This window comes from Heterodontus francisci, chromosome 7, assembly GCF_036365525.1.
Source record: "Heterodontus francisci isolate sHetFra1 chromosome 7, sHetFra1.hap1, whole genome shotgun sequence".
Taxonomy (NCBI): Eukaryota; Metazoa; Chordata; class Chondrichthyes; order Heterodontiformes; family Heterodontidae; genus Heterodontus; species Heterodontus francisci.
The window spans coordinates 18,459,272-18,482,825 of NC_090377.1; the positions used below are offsets into that span (position 1 = coordinate 18,459,272).

The window sequence follows — 23,554 nt, forward strand, 5'->3', positions numbered from 1 at the left end:
AGTGTACTGTAGACCCCCAAACAGTCAGAGGGAGATAGAAGAGCAGCAATTTAGGCAAATCTCTGAGAAGTGCAAAAACAATAGGGCAGTAATAGCAGGGGATTTTAACTACCCCAATATTAACTGGGATAGTTTTAGTGTGAAAGGAACTGAGGCAGCAGAATTCTTGAGGTGCATTCAGGAGAATGTTTTTGGCCAGTATGTAGCAAGATCAACAAGAGAGGGTGCAGTTTTAGACTTAGTTTTAGGAAATGAAGATGGGCAGGTGGAAGGAGTGGCAGTGGGAGAGCATTTTGGTGGTAGTGATCATAATTCAGTTAGTTTTAACATAATTATTGAAAAGGACAGAGATAGAACAGGAGTTCTCAATTGGGGCAGGGCCAATTTTACTAAACTGAGGAGTGATTTAGTGAAAGTGGGCTGGAGACAGCTACTCGAAGATCAATCAGTGTCAGAGCAGTGGGAGGCATTCAAAGGAGAGATTCAAAGGGTTCAGAGTAAACATGTTCCCACAAAGATAAAGGGTGAGACCACCAAATCTAGAGCCTCATGGATGTCAAGGAGCTTACAAGGCAGGATAAGGCAAAAAAGAAAGCTTACACCCACACTGAGAACTCAATACTACAGAAAGCCGAGAGGAGTATAGAAAGTGGAGGGGTGAAATCAAAAAGGAAATTAGGAAAGCAAAGAGAGGACATGAAAGAATATTGGCAAGCAAAATCAAGGTGAACCCAAAGATGTTTTATCAATGCATTAAGAATAAGAGGATATCTCAGGAGAGAGTCTAACATCAGTGGTTGGGAAGCTATTGGAAAAAGTTCTGAGGAACACGATTAATCTCCACTTGGAGAGGCAGGGATTACTCAGGGATAGTCAGCATAGCTTTGTTGGGGGAGATCGTGTCTAACTAAGTAATTGAATTTTTTGAGGCGGTGACTGGATGTATAGATGAGGGTAAAGCAGTTGATGTAGTCTACATGGACATCAGTAAGGCTTTTGATAAGGTCCCGCATGGGAGATTGGTTAAGAAGGTAAGAGCCCATGGGATCCAGGGAAATTTGGCAAATTGGATCCAAAATTGGCTTAGTGGCAGGAGGCAGAAATTGATGGTCGAGGGTTGTTTTTGCGAGTGGAAGCCTGTGACCAGTGGTGTACCACAGGGATCGGTGCTGGGACCCTTGCTGTTTGGAGTGTACATTAATGATTTAGATGTGAATATAGGAGGTATGATCTGTAAGATCGCAGATGACACAAAATTGACCGTCATTTTTTAATTTAATTTTTTATTTTTAAAATCATCTTATTTTATTTTTTAACCAAGTGCCTGTTTTTCACATTGTGCTTTTGGACAGAGTTGCTCATTACTCTGTCATTAACACTCTCTCCGGACTAATGCTTTGTCTTTCACCACAAGCAATGACACTCTTTGCCTTTGTCCCAGGACATCTTTGTTATTTAATCTCTCCTGCCCTCTGCCCTATCACACACCTTCCCTTTTGTTCTCTTCTCCACCAACCCCCTCCCTCTTCACTTGCTTAAAACCTAGTACTTTTCTAACCTTTGCTACTTCTGATGAAAGGTCACAGACCTGAAACGTTAACTCTGTTTCTCTCTCCACCTGCTGAGTATTTCCAGCATTTTCCGTTATTATGTCCTCTTTTAGTCAGTTGACTCCTCATGCTGTGGTTTTTGTGCCAGGCTAAAGATCATGTGTGACTCCTCCTTGATTCCAATTTAATAAGTCACCAGACCATGACTTTTGCGTGTTAAGTAAGGTTCCCCCCCACCGCCACTTTGGTGGCATGATGCACCATCTTAAAAATTACAGTGGCCAAGAATTTGGTGGGTTGGAGCCATGACTCAGAATTTTCAGATTTTAACTCCACCATTCTCACTAGGTGAGGAAGAGAGTTAAAATCCTGGCCTCAGAATATATTTGGCTGTTTCCCCAGTCAGGCACACCTTGTGAGGAGTCATGTAAACAGAGTGTGTTGATTGGAAAATTGAGGGCCCACAATGGGTGACCTTTCATCTGTTTAAATGAATGGATAGCAACTGGGGCTACTGGCCCACAGTTCCCTGACTAGTAATAGCTGCGAGCGCTTCTCTTCATCAGGAGGGTCTGATCAGGCAAACAGCCTTTTTTAAGTAGGAAAATATGTACACCAAACCCGTCATGTAGTGAAAGAGAAAGCTAGAATTCATGTAGCATGTTCCTGAGTAACATCGCAAAGTACTTCAAAATATATTGTCGTGTAACATGCTGCTGAGGTAAATGTGGCAGCTATTTTTGTGTCCAAAATCTCATTGACTTGGGTGTGAATTGCATGAATGGCCCATTAATCTGTTCTTGACAGTTTTGATTGAGGGAGTAGTATTAGCCAGAATGCCAGGAGAGCTTGCTGTTCATTTTCAAATACTGCCAGGGGAACTTTAACACCCACACGAGTCAAAAGATCAGCCTTGACAGTGCCTCACTTCAGTGCTGCATACAAAGGACAGCACCACCAACAATGCAGCACTATTTTTAGTACTGCCAGCTTAGAATACAAGCTCCAACTTCGATTCCTGGTGTAGGCTGTTAACCTATTACCTTCCGACTCAGAAGCAACCAGTTGAGTGCAGCTGATTTTAGTGTCGTGCTGTTAAACTTCCTGTGCTCTCTGAACTCAGCGATGCTCAGCTTGATGAGTATTTTTTTTCCAAGGAGCTGAAACATAGCTTCATAAAGAATTTGGAGCTCCTCTGTGAAGCAGTGCCCATATTTGTTCTTTGTCAAGGGTAAAATTAGATGCAAAGATACATTGGACTGAATTTTATTCTGAACAAAGGGGAACCCGCAGTGGGCTGGAAGGTGTGAGGGGGGAAGAGACCCCGCCTCGGCCCTGTTGCAATTCCATGCTGGGCAGGCAATTAATTGCCATTCCCTGCCCACCCCCAGGAAGACCTACCCCAACCCTCACTAACCCCAACTCCCAACTCATTGCCAGGGCCAGCCTGAATGGCCCCAGTGACCCACTCCCCGGGTCTCCGAGCTCTTTGGTACTGCAGGACCTCCTGTACTATCGGCAGTCGCCACTGCTCCCAGGGGCTGAGTCCCCGATGGCAGGGGCCCTGGATTGCCCCAAAGGAGGACTCCCCAACCCCACTAGGGGGTTGCCAGGTTTTACCTGGTGGCATCTCCATGCGATTGCAGGCCCCACCCCTATTAAATTGAAGCGGAGGCGGGAAGTGGCCTCAACTGGCCTGAGCCAGGAAGGCCGTCCTCGACCTTCTCCGCCCTGGACTAAATTTGAAGGCATCGGGACGCCACAACCTGGCGGACATCTATGCCTGTGAAAATTTTCTTCAGTTTATTCTACTCTCTGTAGAATTAGGTCTTCATGTTTATCTTCTACAATGTTACAGTGACCAATTTTTCTGCAATAAGCAGATTCACTGTTTTCTTTAAAAGACCATGTCGGGGTTAGACCTGAGAGAACGGAGTGCCTCAAGTTCAGAGGGGGACAGGTTAGAGTGAATGAGGGGGGCAGAGAAATTGAGATGACCAATGTCTCGCCGACAGTTTTCAATGAAGAGATCAAGAGCGGGTAAGAGGCCAGGGGGAGAGTTCCAGGTAGAGGGAGAATGCTGGAGGCGGGTGAATGGGTCTGCTGTTTCCGAAGAAGAGTCACTGACCCGAAACGTTAACTCTGCTCCTCTTTCCACAGATGCTGCCAGACCTGCTGAGTGGTTCCAGCATTTCTTGTTTTTATTTCAGATTTCCAGCATCCGCAGTATTTTGCTTTTATTATATCACTGTTTTCTTTGATGTGCTCAATAATTGCACAGTCTAACTGCAACTAGAGATTCTGGCTGTACATACTTCAGGTAATATAAGCACTTTTCACCCTCAGTGTCCCACGTAGAACATTTAGCTTCTTGCTTGTTTTCAACATGATGCCTGACACTCAGTAGAGATCTTCATCTTTTATCATTTTCACCTGACAAGTCTAGCTGGTCTGACAGTTGTGCTGACAGCTGATTTAGTTGGTTTATCACAATTGATTTTGGATGGAACCCAACTGATGGCTTTATTTCAGCTGTTTTCTGGGTTATTTGTTGGCTTAACCTGTGAAAAGAACCATGACCCAATGGCGGAGTGAACCTGCTGGATAAGAATTCAGCGGCTCCATGTATTCATTGATTTGAATGTCTGCTGGATTGACCTAATAAATGCATGCTTCATTTTGTTAGTTACTTTTCTCCAAGTTCATTATGTTCTCTGTGGTACACAGTGTTGTCCTTTTGAAGTGAGGATGGAGGTGACTTGACCTCGGAACATACATACAGGAGTAGGCCATTCAGCCCCTCAAGCCTGTTCCACTATTCAGTTAGATCACGGCTGATCTGCAATTCAACTCCATCTACCCACCTTGGTTCCGCAACCCCTATCAATTGCAGTTTTTAAATTTTCAATTGACCCCAAACTCGACAACTTTTTGGGAGGAGACAGTTTCAGATTTGCATTACCTTTTGTGTGAAAAAGTGTTTTCTGACATCACCCCTGAATGGCCTAGCTCTAATGTTGAGATTATATTGGACTTCCCCACCAGTGCAATTAGTTTCTCTCTACCTATGCTTTCAAATCCTTAAAACATCTTAAACACCTTAATTAAGTCATCCTTTAATCTTCTATACACAAAGGAATACAAGCCTAATCAATGAAACCTATTATAATTTATGCCTTTCATTCTTGTGAATCTGTGCCTCATCACCTTCAAGGCCAATATAATTTTCCTGAGGTGCGTTTATTTTTATTTATATTTAGAGATACAGCACTGAAACAGGCCCTTCGGCCCACCAAGTCTGTGCTGACCATCAACCACCCTTTTATACTAATCCTACATTAATCCCATATTCCTACCTTCCCTCAATTCCCCTACCACCTGCCTATACTAGGGGCAATTTACAATGGCCAATTTACCTATCAACCTGTAAGTCTTTGGCTGTGGGAGGAAACCAGAGCACCCGGCAAAGACCCACACAGTCACAGGGAGAACTTGCCAAATCTGCATAGGCAGTACCCAGAATTGAACCCGGGTCACTGGAGCTGTGAGGCTGCAGTGCTAACCACTGCGCCACTGTGCTACCACAGAGCTCAATGCTGTATTACGCAGAACTCAACGCTGTATTACCCAGAACTCAATGCAGAATTTATCAATTCTTAATAAAGTCTAACCTGAGCTTTATATAACAGTAACATAGCTTCCAACCCTTTATATTCCAAGCCCTTGAGATAAAGGCCAACAATCTATTAGCCTTTTCAATTATTTTTTGTACCTGTCCATTGGCTTTTAGTGATTTTCGTACTTGGACTCCTAAATCTCTCTGCTCCTCCACAGTCCCGAGCTTCTCATCATTGTTTTAGCAACATTTAGACATAGCTGGAAGAATAACCATGATTAGAACCATAGAAAAGTTATGGCAGAGGAAGAGGCCATTCAGCCATCGTCTCTGCACCGGCTAAAAAAACTAGCCGCCCAATCTAATCCCACCTTCCAGCACCATTTTTATTTCAGACCAAAGTCACCATTTAGGTTTAGGATACCATGAACACAAAGCAGCCTGAAGAAGTCCTCCTTCTAGGTTGTTACCCCAAGGGTTATGGAAGCAATTAGATGGAGCTAAGATGAGGATCAACCTTGACCTAATTAAAAGGTGGAACAGGCTCGAGTGGCTGAATGTTCTTTGCCTGCTCCTATGCTCCACAGTGTAAAATGAGAGATTGTTCTCCATTTTCTCCGTTCAGATCATCTTCAGAATTTGCGGAATATCTGTGTACCAATTTTCTCCTCTTGTGTTATGGAGGTGCGACCCGTACTGGGCACAGTTCCATAGGCACCAGCCACCCTTCATTAGTGCATCTATGATGTCATCCCTCATGTATGAGCTCAAACTGGGAAAGTGACAAGGCTATTTGATCATGGAGGCACAACCAATTCCTTTCCATACTTCACATCCACTTTTCAATGCATGTTACTGGATGTTTAAAAAGAATCTCATCCATTTATTGCCACTGCCCATCAGGCACAGGCATAATGGCCTCCTACTGTGCTGTATCATTTTATGATCTAGTTAGTGGGCACTGGAATCAATCATTACACTCCTAGTGCCAACCCAGGCAACCAACCAACTCAACACACACTGGGGCCCTCATATACTGTGTAGTTCAGTGCCACACTATGAGGTTCAGCTTTGCACCAAGCAATTAGGGGAACTTCTGAAACCACACTCAGATTTACATTCCAAATGACAGAACTCAGAATTAGAATCAAACCATTTCTCACCGCTAGATTTAATGGGATGTTTCACCGAGGGTCAGAATATTCTAACCATGTTCTCATTAATGAATCCTTCATACAGACCATTATTATACTAGTTACAGTTTCCTATAAATATGTAAAGTAGCCAATTTCTGGTCTACCTGTAGTAATTCACATTAATAATATAAGAGACAGCTTTTGATCTGTTGTGTGTTAAATTGTAATTATAATCACTTGCCAATATGAGAGTAGCATCAGATACATTGTCTGTTTCTGGTCAGATAGCTCATCTTGCAAACATCAAACATCCACTGCAACTCTTATTATAGAAGAAGATCAGAATAAAATACCAAGTACATTACCATTGCATCAGAAAGCCAGGAATGATATGAGACAGGGAAGCAAGGAGCTGGATGAACAGGAAATAGTTGAGATGAATAACAGAGTAGGCAGAGCAGTGCAGTTCGATGAATAGTATGTATTTATCTGAAGTTGTGATCTAGGTGATCCAGTCTTGCATTATGAAGGAATGAAAACATGGAGCAGACATGAAGTTTAGCAATCTTCCAATTGAACCAAAATTAAATGAAAAATTTGAAGACAATGTGGATGATTGTAGATCAGCAGCAAGAATTGATTAAACAAAAACAGAAAATGCTGTAAACACTTGGCGGATGAGGCAGCATCTAAGGAGAGAAAAGCAAAGTTAACATTTCAGGTCAGTGACCTTGCATCAGAACTCATCAACTTACAAATGTTAACTCTGCTTCTCTCTCCACGGTTGCTGCCAGTGTTTTCCAGCTTTTTCTGTTTTGATTTCAGTCATCCAGCAACTGCAGTATTTTGCTTTAGTAATGGTATGAATAGGGTTCATCATTCTACTGAGGGCTTCCTCTCATTTACTGTCATGTACAATCATTCCAATAGGAATAATGTACTGCATTTATAAAGCGTTTTCAACATAGACGAACATTACAGGGCACATCACATATGTGGGGGTCGGTGGGGGGCAGGGAGAAAGAGCAAGTGCAAGTTTTGTGAGACAGCTAAGAATGTTGACTGAAAGCTTGGTCAAATGAATGTTAATTTGAAGGCTTATAAAGCAAGGATGGAATAATGCAGGTTATTGGGACAATAGAGGGGCTGAGGTAGGGGGCGGATGTTGGTGGCAATGGTTCTTTAGAGAAGGAGCTCCAAAGAGTAAGGCTGACACAGTTGAAGACTCCACCATCAGTAGTGGAATGGAGAGATGTGAGGTTCACAGGAGGGCAGAATTAATGGGACAAAAGGCTAGAAAAGATAGCAGAGATTGGGAGAGCCAATTTGGATGGATTTGTAGATGATAGTTTGGAGGGACGAAGAGCCTATATAGGTCAGCATGGCAAGCAAGGCTTATACAGGACAGAATTCAACTTATTCCGTTATGAATTATTACATAGCAATTTGATTGAGAACTGAAAGCACCATTCCACTAAAGGACATGGAAATGAGAAGAGAGACCATTCAATTCAACCAAGTACTAAAAATTTTATAGTTTAAAAATGGGGGAATAAAAGCAGAAAGTAAATCATGGGAATTCATGGATTTCAAACGTGCAATCTGTATAAATAGAATTCTTTACGGACAATTTTGCGAGGTGTGGCTTCTGGAGTAAGCTTTACAAGCAGTCAGTATAAAGAAAAAGACTTACACTTATATAGCATTTCACAACCTCAGAGCAGGGGAGGCAGTTGTGTATTGGTAATGTCACTGGGCTAGTAGTACAGAGGTTGAGGCTAGTGTTCTGGGGACATGGGTTTGAATCCCACCACGGCAGATGATGAAATTTGAATTCAGTTAATAAACTGGGAGTTAAAAAGCTAATCTAATGGTGACCATGAAACCATTGCCGATTGGTGTAAAAACCTATCTGGTTCACTAATGTCCTTTAGAGCAGGAAATCTGCCATCCTTGCCTGGTCTGGCCTACATCTGACTCCAGATTCACAGCAATGTGATTGACTCTTAAATCCAATGAATAAAAAAAACTCAGAACATCCCCCAAGCACTTTGCAGCTAATAAAGTACTTTTGAATTGTACTCATTTTTGTAATGGAGGAAATGTGGCAGCCAATTTGCGCACAGCAAGCTCCTACAAAGAGCAATGAGATAATGACCAGATAATCTTCTTCAAAATAGTGGCTTGGGATTGTTTGCATCTACCTACAAGGCCTTGGTTTAACCGTTCGTCCGAAAGATGCCACTTCCAACAGTGCAGTGTTCCCTCGATACTGCACTGGAACATCAACCTAGAATATGTGAGCCAGTTTCTGGAGTAGGTTTTGAATCTATTACCATCGAGACTGAGAGGCTAGAGTGCTACCCACTGAACTACAGCTGGCATAATGAAGAGTGAAAAAATTGCATTCTTACAGCAGCTTTCCCAACTTGAGAACAGCCCAAAGTGCTTCACAGCAATGAAGTATTTTGCAATGTAGTCACAGCTGTATTGTTTGAAAACACAGCAGCCAATTTGTGCACAGCAAAGCCCCACAAACGGTAAGGACATAAATGCTCAGATGATCTGTTTTTTGGTGTTGGTTGCGGGATAACCATTGCCTTGAATATTGGGAGAACATCCCTGAAGTTCCTCAAATAATGTCGTCGTAACCCTCATTTTGCGACACGCTCAACACTTGCAAGAGTCTTCTTAACAAAGTGGAAAAGCAGCATTAGTTATGAAGCATGTGAAATAATGCAACTTTAATGCTTCTCAAACAGTCAACGAGCCACTTAACAATTATGAATGTTGAAAAGCTCAATAATCCAACTTTGGGAATGAGCAGCCCATGGGGAAAATTTCTGAATGGTAACAGGAAAAGGCCAATTAATGATGAGATGCTGCAAGTGTTGGTGATCTATAAGCATATTTTTTGGCAGGGAGGGAGGGCGGGGGTTGGGAGTTGAGGGTAGGAGAGAACATGCAAAGAATGTGAAACAGTTCACGATGGGCAGGATGATTGCCAGCTCCATGAATTGGAGAATTGAAGGTCCAGAACAAGGTCATGGCATAAAGAAGGGCACAAAGGTAAACCACCAATATCACTGTATACATAGACATGATTAAAAATATCAGTTATTGAATTGCAAACTTGCTGAATTGATACAAAGCAATGTTAGAAAGGATGTAGCAAATAACAAATGAGAAGTGAAAATAAAAGTTTCAAGGAAATGATAGTATACATAATATCTGAGAATAATATGAGTGTATACCTGAGGAAGAAATGGGCAGATCCTTGTGTCCCAGTCCTTATTGTTTTTATGTTTAATGGCAAAACATTCACAATAAGAGGATAACACAGCATGCTACAGACACATACATTAAGAAATTCACTCCATATGGATGAATGTGTTCAGCAGAGAGAGTGTTGAGAAGGAATTGGGACTGTGGAATTTGGCAAAGAGGGCATAATATTATTCTGTATTTGCACAGGACGCTACATCAATGTATCTGCGTACACTCTGTGCATAAGCAGATGATAGTGAATGTAATGGCTGAGGTCAAAGTGAGCTGTTGTATTCATAATGCCCCATCTTCTCTGTTCAGCGTATAAGGAGAACCCAGTGGCCCACCTCACACTGCTGAAGACCATTAGCCACCACATCACCAATTGAATCAGGCACCAGCAAAGCCACTTTCACATAATGGGAGGGGTACATGAAAATGTTGGTGACAAGTTACATGATGACACACCACGCACTGCTATGGAAAGGGTGGCAGTGGCAGTAGCTGATGAGGGGATAGCTAGTATAAGGTCTCCATTTTTGGATCAAGTACCCTTAACGACAGGTTATGGAGACGTAAAAACCCTTTCTATTGTCAATTCCAGCTGGCTTCATTTCTGTTGACATCTGAGGCTCAGCGTTGATGGTCACCATCAGGTTGTGTGGGGCATACAGGCCTTAAAATAGGGATTGTCCTGGTTTCCCAGTGTAATTCTATTGGGAGACTGTAGCAGGATCCCAGTAAAATGATGCTAATGGTGAAAAAATACTATTTCCACCATTTCTCTGCTGGTTCATTCAGTCTCCTGCTGGTGGAAGACCAGTAGAGCACCCGAGGAAATTCAAAGCCAGAAGTATTGCTATCTCTTGCATAAGTGGAGTGCTGGGGGGATAGAAAATAGTCTCAGATCATTCTCAGGCCTGCAGTTTTTGGCACGCTCCTAACATGCACCAGCAGCCAAAGGCCCAAGGCTCATTTGAAATTGGGTCCCTGACCTCATCTCAATAATTCCAGCGAGTTGTTGGTGCCTATCAAGCCTCCAGAGGCAACATGTCAGTCAACCCAAGGTTCCCTTTGGCCAGTCACCTTCCTGGCAGTGACTATCAGGTGAGTCCTGGGGGAGTTAGGAGAGGGTTGCTAGGGCCCAGTGTTTGTCCACAGGGCAGTGCTGTGAAGCCAGGAGAAAAACTCTTCCTCCACATAAAGGTAAATTTAGAAAGATTTGCTTACCTTATTCGTGGCAGCCTCCTGAAGTCACTTTAAGGACTTCTGGTTAGGCTGCATTGCAAACTAAAAGGCTGAGCCTGGAGCAGCTAGTTTTATGGAAAGGTCCATAAAGAAGTATTAGGCCCCTCATTAACATATTTAAGGGGCCTGATGACCATTCTTATTACCGGGCACAATATGGGTTCGCATGTAATACAATTGGGGATATGCCCCGAAATTGGTCATTTTTGTCCCCATTTTCCAATTGAAAAACAGGCACAATGAGGATCAATTTCTATCCCTGGTTGTTTGAACTGCAGTCTGCAACTGAACATGTCCCAACATTAGTGACAACCCTAGTGGAAAGCTCAGGTAAGCAGACTTTTAGATGTCCTTGACAAGGTGAGTCTTATCCATGACATGTTCTGTGCCTCCATGTACCCCTATACAGGGGACAGTGGGTGCTACCTCTGAACCTGTGGCATTGATGGAGGGTTTAGATACAGGCATGGGTAGCAGGCCATTTGGATTGCCTGAAGTTCACAAATTGACTGAATGGCAATCACAAATTCTACTCCCTCAACTTGTGGGAGAGACCTTAGAAATAGGCATATCCTCATCCCACATCCCACAAGGAGTTAGCATGGTAGACAAAAAGCACGTTAACTCCATGTGTCACTATCTCTTTATAATATTAGTCAGCTTTTTTGTATAACAAGCAATCTATCATTCTTTCATTGTTAGGAGCAAAAGGGTTTAGTGAGAGGGAGGAACTGAAAGAAATCAGTATTAGTAGAGAAATGGTGTTGGGGAAATTGATGGGATTGAAAGCCGATAAATCCCCAGGGGCTGATAATCTACATCCCAGAGTACGTAAGGAAGTGGCCCTAGAAATAGTGGATGCATTGGTGGTCATCTTCCAAGATTCTATCGACTCAGGAACAGTTCCTACAGATTGGAGAGGGTAGCTAATGTAACCCCACTATTTAAAAAGGGAGGTAGAGAGAAAACAGGGAATTATAGACGAGTTAGCCTGACGTCGGTAGTGGGGAAAATTCTGGAGTCCATTATCAAAGATTTTATAGCAGAGCACTTGGAGAACAGTGGTAGAATCGGACAGAGTCAGCATGGATTTCCAAAAAGGAAATCATGCTTGATAAATCTACTAGAATTCTTCAAGGATGTAACTAGTTGGGTTGATGAGGGGGAGCCAGTGGATGTGGTTTATTTGCAATTCAGAAGGCTTTCGACAAAGTCCCACATAAGAGATCAGTGTGTAAAATTAAAGCGCATGGGATTGGGGGTACTGGATTGCGATGGATAGAAAATTGGTTGGCAGACAGGAAACAAAGAGTACGACTAAATGGGTCTTTTTCCAAATGGCAGTGAATAGTGGGGTACCGCAGGGATCGGTGCTAGGACCCCAGCAAGTCACAATATACATTAATGATTTAGATGAGGAACTAAATGTAATACCTCCAAATTTGCAGATGACACAAAACTGGATGGGAGGGTAAGTTGTGAGGAGGAAGCCGAGAGGCTTCAGGGTGATTTGGACAAGTTGAGTGAGTGGGCAAATACATGGCAGATGCAGTATAATGTGGATAAATGTGAGGTTACCCACATTGGTAGCAAAAACAGGAAGGCAGATTATTATCTGAACAGCTATAAACTGAGAGAGGGGAATATGCAACGAGACCTGGGTGTTCTCGTACACCAATCGCTGAAGGTAAGCATGCAGGTGCAACAGGCAGTAAAAAAGGCAAATGGTATGTTGGCCTTCATAGTGAGAGGATTCGCGTACAGAAGCAGGGATGTCTTGCTGCAATTATACAGAGCCTTGGTGAGGCAACACCTGGAATATTGTGTGCAGTTTTGGTCTCCTTATCTGAGGAAGAATGTTCTTGCTATAGAGGGAGTGCAGCGAAGTTCTACTGGACTGATTCCTGGGATGGCAGGACTGACATCTGAGGAGAGACTGAGTCGTTTAGGATTATATTCACTGGAGTTCAAAAGAGTGAGGGGGGGATCTCATAGAAACATATAAAATTCTAACAGGACTTGAGAGGGTAGATGCAGAAAGGATGTTCCCGATGGTGGGGGAGTCCAGAACCAGGGGTCATAGTCTAAGGATACAGGGTAAACCTTTCAGGACTGAGATGAGGAGAAATTTCTTCACCCAGAGAGTGGTGAGCCTGTGGAATTTGCTACCACAGAAAGCAGTTGAGGCCAAAACATTGTATGTTTTTAAAAAGGAGTTAGATATAGCTGTTGGGGCGAAAGGGATCAAAGGATATGGGGTGAAAGTGGGAACAGGTTACTGAGTTGGATGATCAGCCATGATCATAATGAATGGTGGAGCAGGCTTGAAGGGCCGAATGGCCTACTCCTGCTCCTGTTTTTCTATGTTTCTATGCCTCAAAGGTAAACAAATAAAATGGCTGATTCTTTGTGGGGCCTTCGAAGGTCTTTGCATCTTAACAACAAGAGTAGTGGTGACCTCCACTTAGGTGTTGCAAGAGGTTTACTGTTGCTGCAAGCTTTCATGGACCTATTGGTACACCTCATCACAGGCACTTTGATGGGCCTAATCCTCCACTGCATCTCGACAAGCAGTACCATTCTGTTATGGTACATCTATCGCCTGAGTTAGCACCTGTCAGTCTTACACTTGCTATTGCATCTGCACCACTGGGCCTCCTACAACTCGTGTTCCACTGCAACATACGCGCCAATGGGCCTAATGCCCATTCTTTTAGAAAAACCCCGCTCCTTTATCAATGTGGTGGTGATGTTTCAAAATCTTCCCTTCATTAACACTAGTACATAATAATCAGGAGTAGATGAGCTGAGGCTAATTAATAGCACTATCAACACAGCAAGTGATGTCACCCAGCACAGCTACAAACTGGGGATTGAACCTAAAACAGTCCTGGTCTGTTAGTTTAGCTACTTGCTGCCTTATTCAATGGAGCCATTGTAGAATCCCAGAAGTTTGCACTGTCGATCCAGGGAAGCTATTTATTGTCGCAGTGGGCTTAACTGCTGAATCCCAAGGTTAAACTGGGGAAGTTAAGATTAAGAAAGAAAATTAGACAATAGCTTTTCAGCCAAAGGATAACAAAGTTGTAGAATAAGTTACCTTGAAGAAGGCTACAGTGGCATATTGCTCAAATAGGTTCAAGAGGAAGCCAAAGGAGGAATAGAGGGACAATATGAGAAGCTGGGTAGCTGAGGATGATTTATCAAAAAGGTATGGTCTTATTAAAAGATATGCTATTAATCTTTCCATTTCTTTGGATTGCCAGTGATCTTATCAATCCCTTTCGTACATATAAACGTAAGGGACGTTAGCATTCTACATTGGGATTTTCTTATTTTTAAGAAATGATTGCATTGGCAAAGTATAACTGCTTCATGCCACTTTTTTAATTACGTTTTACCGATTAAATTAGCTTCTATATTTTCTGCCTTTGGCTGAAATCTCTCTGAAAAAAAATAGCTCAAAAAGTTAGGCTCCTGAATTTTGAAAAGTTCTTCCATTTCAACCAAGCACTTAGTTCCACACCAACAAACTAACAGCATCAGATCTCCCTGTTCAGTATCTACTAATTGAATTGTGAATGCTTGAAAAGTCGCTGTCCCCTTGCAAATTAAATGCTGATGTTTGAACTCTGCCTGCAAGGAAGCTGTTAATTGAATAAATTACATTGTTGGAATGCTGCAAAGCGTAGTGAAAGTAGAGATTTTTGCAGCTCAGAGGAATTCATATTGAGTTGTGCAAGCTTTATATTTGTTTATAGCAAAATATATACTCAAGATGACCCTTAGGACCAAGCTGATGGTTTAAAAGGTCTGTGTTCTTAGCACCTTGGTATATGGCTGTGAAACATGGGTGACTTACAGCTCCCAGGAAAAGAAGCTCAATAATTTCCATCTTTGTTATCTGCGGCACATTATGGGTATATCCTGGAAGGACAAAATCACAAATGTGGCAGTTCTCTCAAAGTCAGAGCTCTCAAGTGTGTTGGCACTAATTAAACAGAGGCAGCTTTGGTGGATCTGACAGGCCCGCAGGATGTAAGATAGTCGCATATCCAAGGACCTTCTGTATGGTGAAGTAACCGGGGCCAGACGACCAGTGGGGCGTCCAAAGCTCTGCTTCCAGGATGTTTACAAGTGTGACATGAAGGCCCTAAATGTTGACTGTAGCACATGGGAGTCACTAGCTGGTGAAATAGGGAAATGGCAACACATCCTGTGGACTGGTGTGAATTACCACGACGACCAGTTGCTACAGCAGCTTGGCAACAGGTGACGACGCCAAAAACAACAACTCACGGTGTCACTTGGCAGCTTCACGTGCAGCACTTGTGGCAGAACCTGCCTCTCAAGGATTGGTCTTCACAGCCATTAACAAAGGTGCATCAAGAGAAGACATGCCACCTAAATGGATTGTTTACTATGTGTCCATCAGCTTTCATAGATGGAAGGATGCCAAACATATGCACACTAGTATGTATATATGAGTAAATATCTGGCACTTGCTCTATGTAGAAATATGAATAGTACAGACAGGCTGATGACACCCAGCTCTACCTCAACATCATCTCTCTTGATACGTCCACTGTCTCTTAATTATCAGACTGCATATCCGACATCCATAACTGGATGAACTGAAATTTCCTCCAATTTAATATTGGTAAGACCGAAACCATTGTCTTTGGCCCCACCTCTAATTTCATTCCCTAGCCACCAACTCCAGCTTTCTCCCTGGCACCTGTCTGAGGCTGAATCAAACAGTTCACAACCTATAGTGTCATATTTGACCCCAAAATGAGTTTCTGACCACCTATTTGCACCATCACCAAGACCACCTACTTTCACCTCCGTAACATTGTCTGACTGTCCCTGCCTCAGTTCATCTGCTGTTGAAACCCTGATCCATGCTGTTGTTACTTCTAGACTTGATTGTTCCAACACTCTTCTGATTGGCCTTCCTTCCTCCACTGTCCATAATCTTGAACTCATCCAAAAGCCTACTACCCATATCTGAACTCACATCAGGTCTTGTTCACCCATCACACACCGTGCTCACTGACCTACACTGGTTGCTGATCCAGTCACGCCTCAGCTTTAAAATTCTCATCCTTGTTTTCAAATCCCTCCCTGGCTCAAAATTCTGGAATTCCCTCCCTAAACCTCCCTGCCTCTCCGACTCTCTCTCTTCCTTTAAGCCACTCCTTAAAGCTTACCTCTTTGACCAACCTTTCGGTCACCTGTCTGAATATCTCCTTATGTGGCTCGGTGTCAAATTTTGTTTGATAACGCTCCTGTAAAGCACCTTGGGATGTTTTACTACATTAAAGGCACTACATAAATGCACATTATTGTTTTGTATGTGTGCATATATACACTGGTATGTATATACTAGCATAAAAACAGAAAGTGCTCGAAGTACTCAGCAGGTCAGGCAGCATCTGTGGAGAGAGAAATAGAACTGATGAAAGGTCACAGACTTGAAACGTAAACTCTGTTTCTGGCTCCACAGATGCTGCCAGACCTGCTCAGTATTTCCTGCACTTTCTGTCTTTATTTCATGATGGTTTTTATATTTGTTTGTTTATAGCAAATCTATACACACTAGTACATATGTACTACTGTATATATAATATATATACATATTATTGTAGAAAAATATTTATATGGACATATGCTAGTATATATCTAGCATATGTCCATATAAATATTTTTCTACAATAATATGTATATACAATATTATATATACAATAGTACATATGCACTAGTGTGTATAGATTTGCTATAAACAAGCAAATATAAAAACCCACAGTTGCCAATATCTCTACTTTGTACTTTGCAGCATTCCCAGGCTCTGCTTTATTCAATTCAGTAGTGTCGTGGTTATGTTTTTGGATGAATAATCCACAGATGGTAAGATTAAATCCCACCAAGGAAGTTTGTGAATTTAAATTCAGATAAAAAATTGGATATTAAATAAAATTGCTCTCAGAAAAAGAGAGTTTGTGGAATATGGGAGTATGAAGTTATCGTTATGTACTCGACTCTTGGGGTGGAGGTTGCAGTTCTTCACCCAGAGGCAAGAGTGCTATCAACTGAGCCAAGCTGGCACTTGAGAAATATGGCACGTTTACCACATAAGAAAATAGGACAAATTTAGTGCTACCAGCAAATCTAGGAGTTTACTTTGGGAATATTTCACATTATAAATTCAGCTTGGGTGGCCGTTTAAAGCTGGTGATAGCAAATCAACAGCCCACCTGATTTTTTTTTATATTAACTTCAATCAAACATACGACATGGGCTGCCAGCTCATTAAAGCCTATTAATTGTTACAGCTCGAGATGAACTTTTTAAAAGAAAATTCATAGGATGTGGGCTTCGCTGGCTAGGCCAGCCTTTATTGCCCATCCCTGGTTGCCCTGAGAAGATGGTGGTGAGCCGCCTTCTTCAACTACTGCAGTCCATGTCGGGTAGGTACACCCACAATGTTGTTAGGAAAGGAGTTCCAGGATTTTGACCCAGCAGCAGTGAAGGAACGGTGATATAATTCCAAGTCAGGATGGTGTGTGACTTGGAGGCGAACTTGCAGGTGGTGGTGTTCCCAAGCATTTGTTGCCCTTGTCCTTCGAGGTGGTAGTGGTCGTGGGTTTTGAAGGTGCTGTAGAAGGAGGCTTGGCGAGTTGCTCCAGTGCATCTGGTATATGGTACACACTGCTGCCACTGTGCATTGGTAGTGGAAGAAGTGAATGTTGAAGGTGGTAGATGGGGTGCCAATCAAGAGGGTTGCTTTGTCTTGGATGGTGTTGAGTTTTTAAGTGTTGTTGGAGCCACACCCATCCAGGCAAGTGAGGAGTATTCCATCACACTCGTGACTTTTGCCACGTAGATGGTGAACAGGCTTTGGGGAATCAGGTGGTGAGTTTCTCCCTGCAGAATTCCCAGCCTCTGGCCTCCTTTTGTAACTACAGTATTTATATGGCTGACCCAGTTACATTTCTGGTCAATGGTAATCCCTGGATGTTGATAGTGGGGGATTCAGTGATGGTAATGCCATTGAATATCAAGGGGAGATGGTTAGATTCTCTTTTGTTGGAGGTGGTCTTTGCCTGGCACTTGTGTGATGCAAATGTTACTTGCCACTTATCAGACCAAGCCTGAATGGTATCCAGGTCTCGATGCATGTGGACACAGGACTGTTTAGTTTAGAGATACAGCACTGAAACAGGCCCTTCGGCCCACCGAGTCTGTGCCGACCATCAACCACCCATTTATACTAATCCTACACTAATCCCATATTCCTACCACATCCCCACCTGTCCCTATATTTCCCTACCACCTACCTATACTAGGGGCAATTTATAATGGCCAATTTACCTATCAACCTGCAAGTCTTTGGCATGTGGGAGGAAACCGGAGCACCCGGAGGAAACCCACGCAGACACAGGGAGAGCTTGCAAACTCCACACAGGCAGTACCCAGTATTGAACCCAGGTCGCTGGAGCTGTGAGGCTGCAGCGCTAACCACTGCGCCACTGTGCCGCCCCTGCTTCAGCATCTGAGGAGTCACGAATGGTGCTGAACACTGTGCAATCATGAACAGACCTCCTCGCTTCTGACCTTATGATGGTGGGAAGGACATTGATGAAACAGCTGAAGGTGGTTAGGCATAGGACACTACCCTGAGGAACTCCTGCAGTGATGTCCTAGGGCTGAGATGTTGGGCTTCCAATAATCACAACCATTTTTCTTTGTGATAGGTATGATTCCAACCAATGGAGAGTTTTCCCCTGATTCCCATTGGCTTCAATATTACTAGGACCCTATGATGCCACATTGGGTCAAATGCTGCCTTGATGTTAAGGGCAGTCACTCTCCCCTCGGCTCTGGAATTCAACTCTTTTGTCCATGTTTGGGTCAAGGATGTAATGAAGTCAGGAACTGAGTGGCCCTGGTAGGACCCAAACTGCATCATTGAGCAGGTTACTGCTAAGTAAGTGCCACTTGGAGAAGGTACGATAGTGACGTTTAAGAGGCATCTTGATAAATACATGAATAGGATGGGAATAGAGGGATACAGACCCCGGAAGTGCAGAAGGTTTTATTTTAGACAGGCATCAAGATCGGCGCAGGCATGGAGGGCCAAATGGCCTGTTCCTATGCTGTACTGTTCTTTGTTCTTTCATAGCACTGTTGACGACATCTTCCATCACGTTGCTAATGATGGAGAGTAGACTGATGGGGCGGTAATTGTACGGATTGGATTTGTCCTGCTTTTTGTGCACAGGACCTATGTCGGGTAAATGCCAGTGTTGTAACTGTACTGGGACAGCTTGGCTAGGTGTGTGGCTAGTTTTCGAGCACTCGCCTTATACCCTTTCAAGTCCTGCTAAGATTGTGGATCTGAGTTAACTCTCTGTTGTATTTTGACACATTTCTTTCTTTTCTAAAGAGACATTTCAGTTTACTAACTGATGGAAATTCCAGTCAGCAGTGATTTTAATTGATATTGATTCTCACTTGTCATCATTTAAACAAATGCCTGCAGGATGCTTTGTTTGAGATGGAAGATGTAGTGCCTGATTTAGAACTGAGCCTCACCAACCAGAGGTGCCAAGTTTGTGGTGAAGGAGTTTATCTTGACACGGGCAGTAATTGGCATGCATCAATTGGCTTTAACATCCCTGAGCTAAGGAGAGATTTAAAATGTCAGTCAGGGATCCCAATCCTAGTTACTACGGATTCATGTGGTAACACGTACACACGTGCAAATGGGTAGATCAGCTTCATATGTGATGCCTTCCTGGACTTATCATCATCCGTCCTGGCAGCAGGCGAAGCATTACACCAGTGTCATGGCCTATACAATGGTCTTAAGTCTCTAGAATGGGACTTAAACTCACAACCTTATTAACGTTGAGATAAAAGAGTTATTACTGAGCTATAATGGAAACCATTGTAGTCGTATGTCGCGAGCAGCGGAAGAACTATACCACATCATCAGTTAGAAGTGGAAGAAGAGAAAATGTGTGCCATCATTACAACAAACAGTGAACAAGGAATAAAAACAAAAAATGCTGGAAATATTCAGCAGGTCTAGCAGCATCTGTGGAGAGAGAAGCAGAGTTTCATCAGAAGGTCACTGACCTGAAACGTTAACTCTGCTTCTCTCTCCACAGATGCTGCCAGACCTGCTGAGTATTTCCAGCACTTTTTATTTTTATTTCAGATTTCCAGCATCTGCACTATTTTGCCTTTATTTTATTGAACAAGGAGTGTTTGGATCAAAATTCCAATTCTCAATTATTGGCACCTGTCAGAGACAAACATCCCTTCTTGCAGTCAGTGATGGTTGTTCTTTGGTTGCACTGCATCAATTGAAGGTGTTCATGGAATTAATGAATTGTACAGCACAGAAGGGGGCCATTCGGTCCATCATGCCTGTGTCAGCTTTTTGAAAGAGCTATCCAATTAGTTCCAACACTATTCCCCTCCACCCCCACCACTGCTTTTTCCCCATCGTCCTGCAAAGTTTTCCTTTTTAAATTTTAATCCAAACTTTTGAAAGTTATTATTGAATCTGACTGCCACCTCCCTTTCAGGCAGTGAATTCCAGATCACCACAATTCATGTGTAAACAAACCCTCCTGGTTCTTTTGTCAAATATCTTAAATCTGTGTAATTCGTAAACAGTCCTGACACAGCCGGCCCAGGTCAAGGAACCAGATGGCCTTTCTTTAATGAGACTCATAGACCTCTGTGTGATTTACTGTGACAGGCAGCAACCTGAATAATGGACTCTGGCACGCCATCCAGTTGAGCAGCAGACGGAATCGGGTCAGCATCAAGTTGAATGGTGAATCTGCCTCGACTGCTCACTTGACCACACAGACACAGATGTACTCAGGAAACAGCTATTATTTTGGAGGTGGGACACATTCATTTGCATAATGGACCACCGTTAGATTGTAATGCCCCCAGGCCTGAGATTGTTGCTAGCCAGATGTTCAGTTATGTACTCTATACAGATTTGTCAGAATGATGAATTAGAAGATGATATTGTCTTGACGTCAGGTTGCCAACTCTGGTTGGATATAATCCCAGAGATTTTATCAGATAACCTCTGACCTCCAACCAGCCCAGGCCCAAGTTCCTACCTTCCTGTCGATGCACTACGTTCCCCCAAGCCAACTGGAATGTGACAAGACTCTGGGCTCAATCTTAACTCTGTGCAAGTGCATAATTTTTCAATGAATTATAATTTTGCCCTTTCTCACTCAATTGGATGATTCTTGACCATCGGCCAAACAGCTTTCTTTCCTTATCTCTGATTTTCTTCTACGATGATTTCCCCCCAGTGCTGTTCATAATCTTTCAATCCTAGAGACTCAAGGGCAATCTATGAGGGTTGGAAACTTTCTCTTGATGGTAAAGGTTAGAACACAAGAATATTTAGCAGCAGGAGCAGGCCATTAAGTAAGATCATGACTGATCTTCTGTCTCAACTCCACTATCCTTCCCTCACTCCACATACCATGATTCATTTTGTGTCCAAACATCTGTCAATCTCAGTCTTGAATGTACCCAAAGATGGAGCATCCACACCCTCTGAGATAAATAATTCCAAAGAATCACATCCATCTGAGTAAAGAAATGTCTCCACATCTCAATCCTAAATGACTGACCACTTATCCTGAGACCTTTAGTTCTGGACTCTCCAGTCAGGAAGAATAGCCTTTCTGCATCCACCCTGTCATGCCCTCTAAGAACTTTATACATATCAAATAGATTACCTCTCATTCTTCTAAGTTCCAGAGAATATAGTGTTAACTGTATATCAAATGTATTTAAGTATATGCAGATGGAGGGCATAAATTGGGGTTTCACTTGAGCACATATAAAGAGACATTTACTGAAACTGTGATGTGGTGGAGTTTGGAGTTTTATGCTTATAAGGTTTCACTCTGTAAATAAATGTAAAATTGAGTAAAGATAGACTTCAGTGCTATCCTTCACCAACTGGCTTTCAGGAATAGGACATATAGGGTTATTCAACTCAATCCCTTTAGGGATAGAGAAGTTTTTATTTACATATGCAATCATCATTGCTTCAACGCTTAATTATAAATGTGTATTTTTCAATCTGATTTTCAATTAATGCCATGCTCAGCTGTTGCCTTATTATTCTAAGCACTTCTGTACATGCTATGCTTCAAAGGCTGCCCTGGAAGTGTCATTGATGTTGGATGTTCAAACACTATTGGTCCCTTTCAAGGCTGCATGCGGCTTTTTTCGATAGACAACCAGCCAGCCAATCTCATTCTGGTGCAACAAGGCTTGCAAGGCAACTTCAGTGACTTACAAATAGACTTATGTGGTATCATGGACAGGTAATGATATTTCCTATTTTATATTCTAGAAATACATTAAAGTTTTAATATTTAAAATTTGAATGCAAACCTAATACAAAAGCAGTTTAGTCCCTCACGGATTATGTTGTCACTTTCCTCACTATATATCAAAGACATAAGTTAGGAATTTTTCACTTTAATAGAATTTATTTAAAACAATAAGTCATTTTTCTGCTCTGTGATTTAATTTTGTTTCTCCACATATTCAAATACAGTCCGTCAGCCCCAAACTGGAGTTAACTCTGATACGTGCGCTAATGTAGATCATAGAATCATCCAACACAGAAGGAGGCCATTTGACCCATCGTGCCTGTGCCAGCCCTTTGAAAGAGCTATCCAATTAGTCCCACTTCCCCTGCTCTTTCCCCTTGGCATAGAAAGAAAGATTGCTTAATGCAAGGAACATTTGATGAATATTAGGAAAAGGCAGGGAAGCAGATGGACTTTTCCTAATTTGAAAATGTTTGGACAAAGAGTAATATTTCAAAGTGGACCTGAATGAGCTTGAAAGGTGATTAAAATAAGATACAAGCAGTATTTACCTCTGAGTTTTGGGACAGCTATGGAGCAGAAAATGGAATAAAATACGTGTTATTTGCATACCAGTCTGACGTGTCCAGTAAAAAGTTTCTGGATAGAAATCTCCAATCCCCATGAAGCCCCCTGAGAACCCACTCTGCCTCATTTAAAATGAGATTATTGGAACATAGGATCATAGGAAATAGGAGCAGGAGTAAGCCATTCGGCTTCTCGAGACTTCTTTGTCATTCAAACAGATCATGGCTGATCATCTACCTCTATGCCATTTTTCCCCATTATCCCCATGTCCCTTGATGTCATTAGTATCCAGAAATCTATTGATTTCTGTCTTGAACATGCTCAGTGATTAAGCTTCTCCAGTCCTCTGGGGTAGTGAATTCCAAAGATTCACCACCCTCTGAGTAAAGAAATCCCTCCTCTTCCTGGTCTTAAATGGTCTACCCCTTATTTTGAGACTGTGTCCTCTGGTTCTAGACTCACTAGCCAGAGGAAACATCCTTTCCACATCTACGCTGTCACACTCTGTAAGAATTTTGTAACTTTCAATGAGATCACCTCTCATTCTTCAAAATTGTACAGAATACAGGCCCAGTTTCTGCAATGTCTCCTCATAAAACAATCCCGCCATCCCAAGTTTAGTCTGGTGAACCTCTGCTGCACTTCCTCTGTGGCAAGTATACCCTTCCTTAGATAAGGAGACCAAAACTGTACACAATATTCCAGTTGCAGTCTCTCCAAGGCTGTATACAATTGCAGCAAGACATTTTTAAGCCTGTACTCAAATCCTCT

General features: G+C 42.5%; 1 protein-coding gene across 1 annotated transcript in view; it reads left to right on the forward strand.

Moving 5' to 3' along the window:
• LOC137371880 (contactin-associated protein-like 5) overlaps window positions 1-23,554 on the forward strand; it is a 558,385-nt gene that overhangs the window by 112,433 nt on the left and 422,398 nt on the right. Inside the window, exons 6-7 of the mRNA XM_068034861.1 lie at window positions 20,593-20,742; window positions 22,033-22,204. Of these exons, the coding sequence (XP_067890962.1) occupies window positions 20,593-20,742; window positions 22,033-22,204 (322 nt within the window). The remainder of the gene's footprint in view (window positions 1-20,592; window positions 20,743-22,032; window positions 22,205-23,554) is intronic.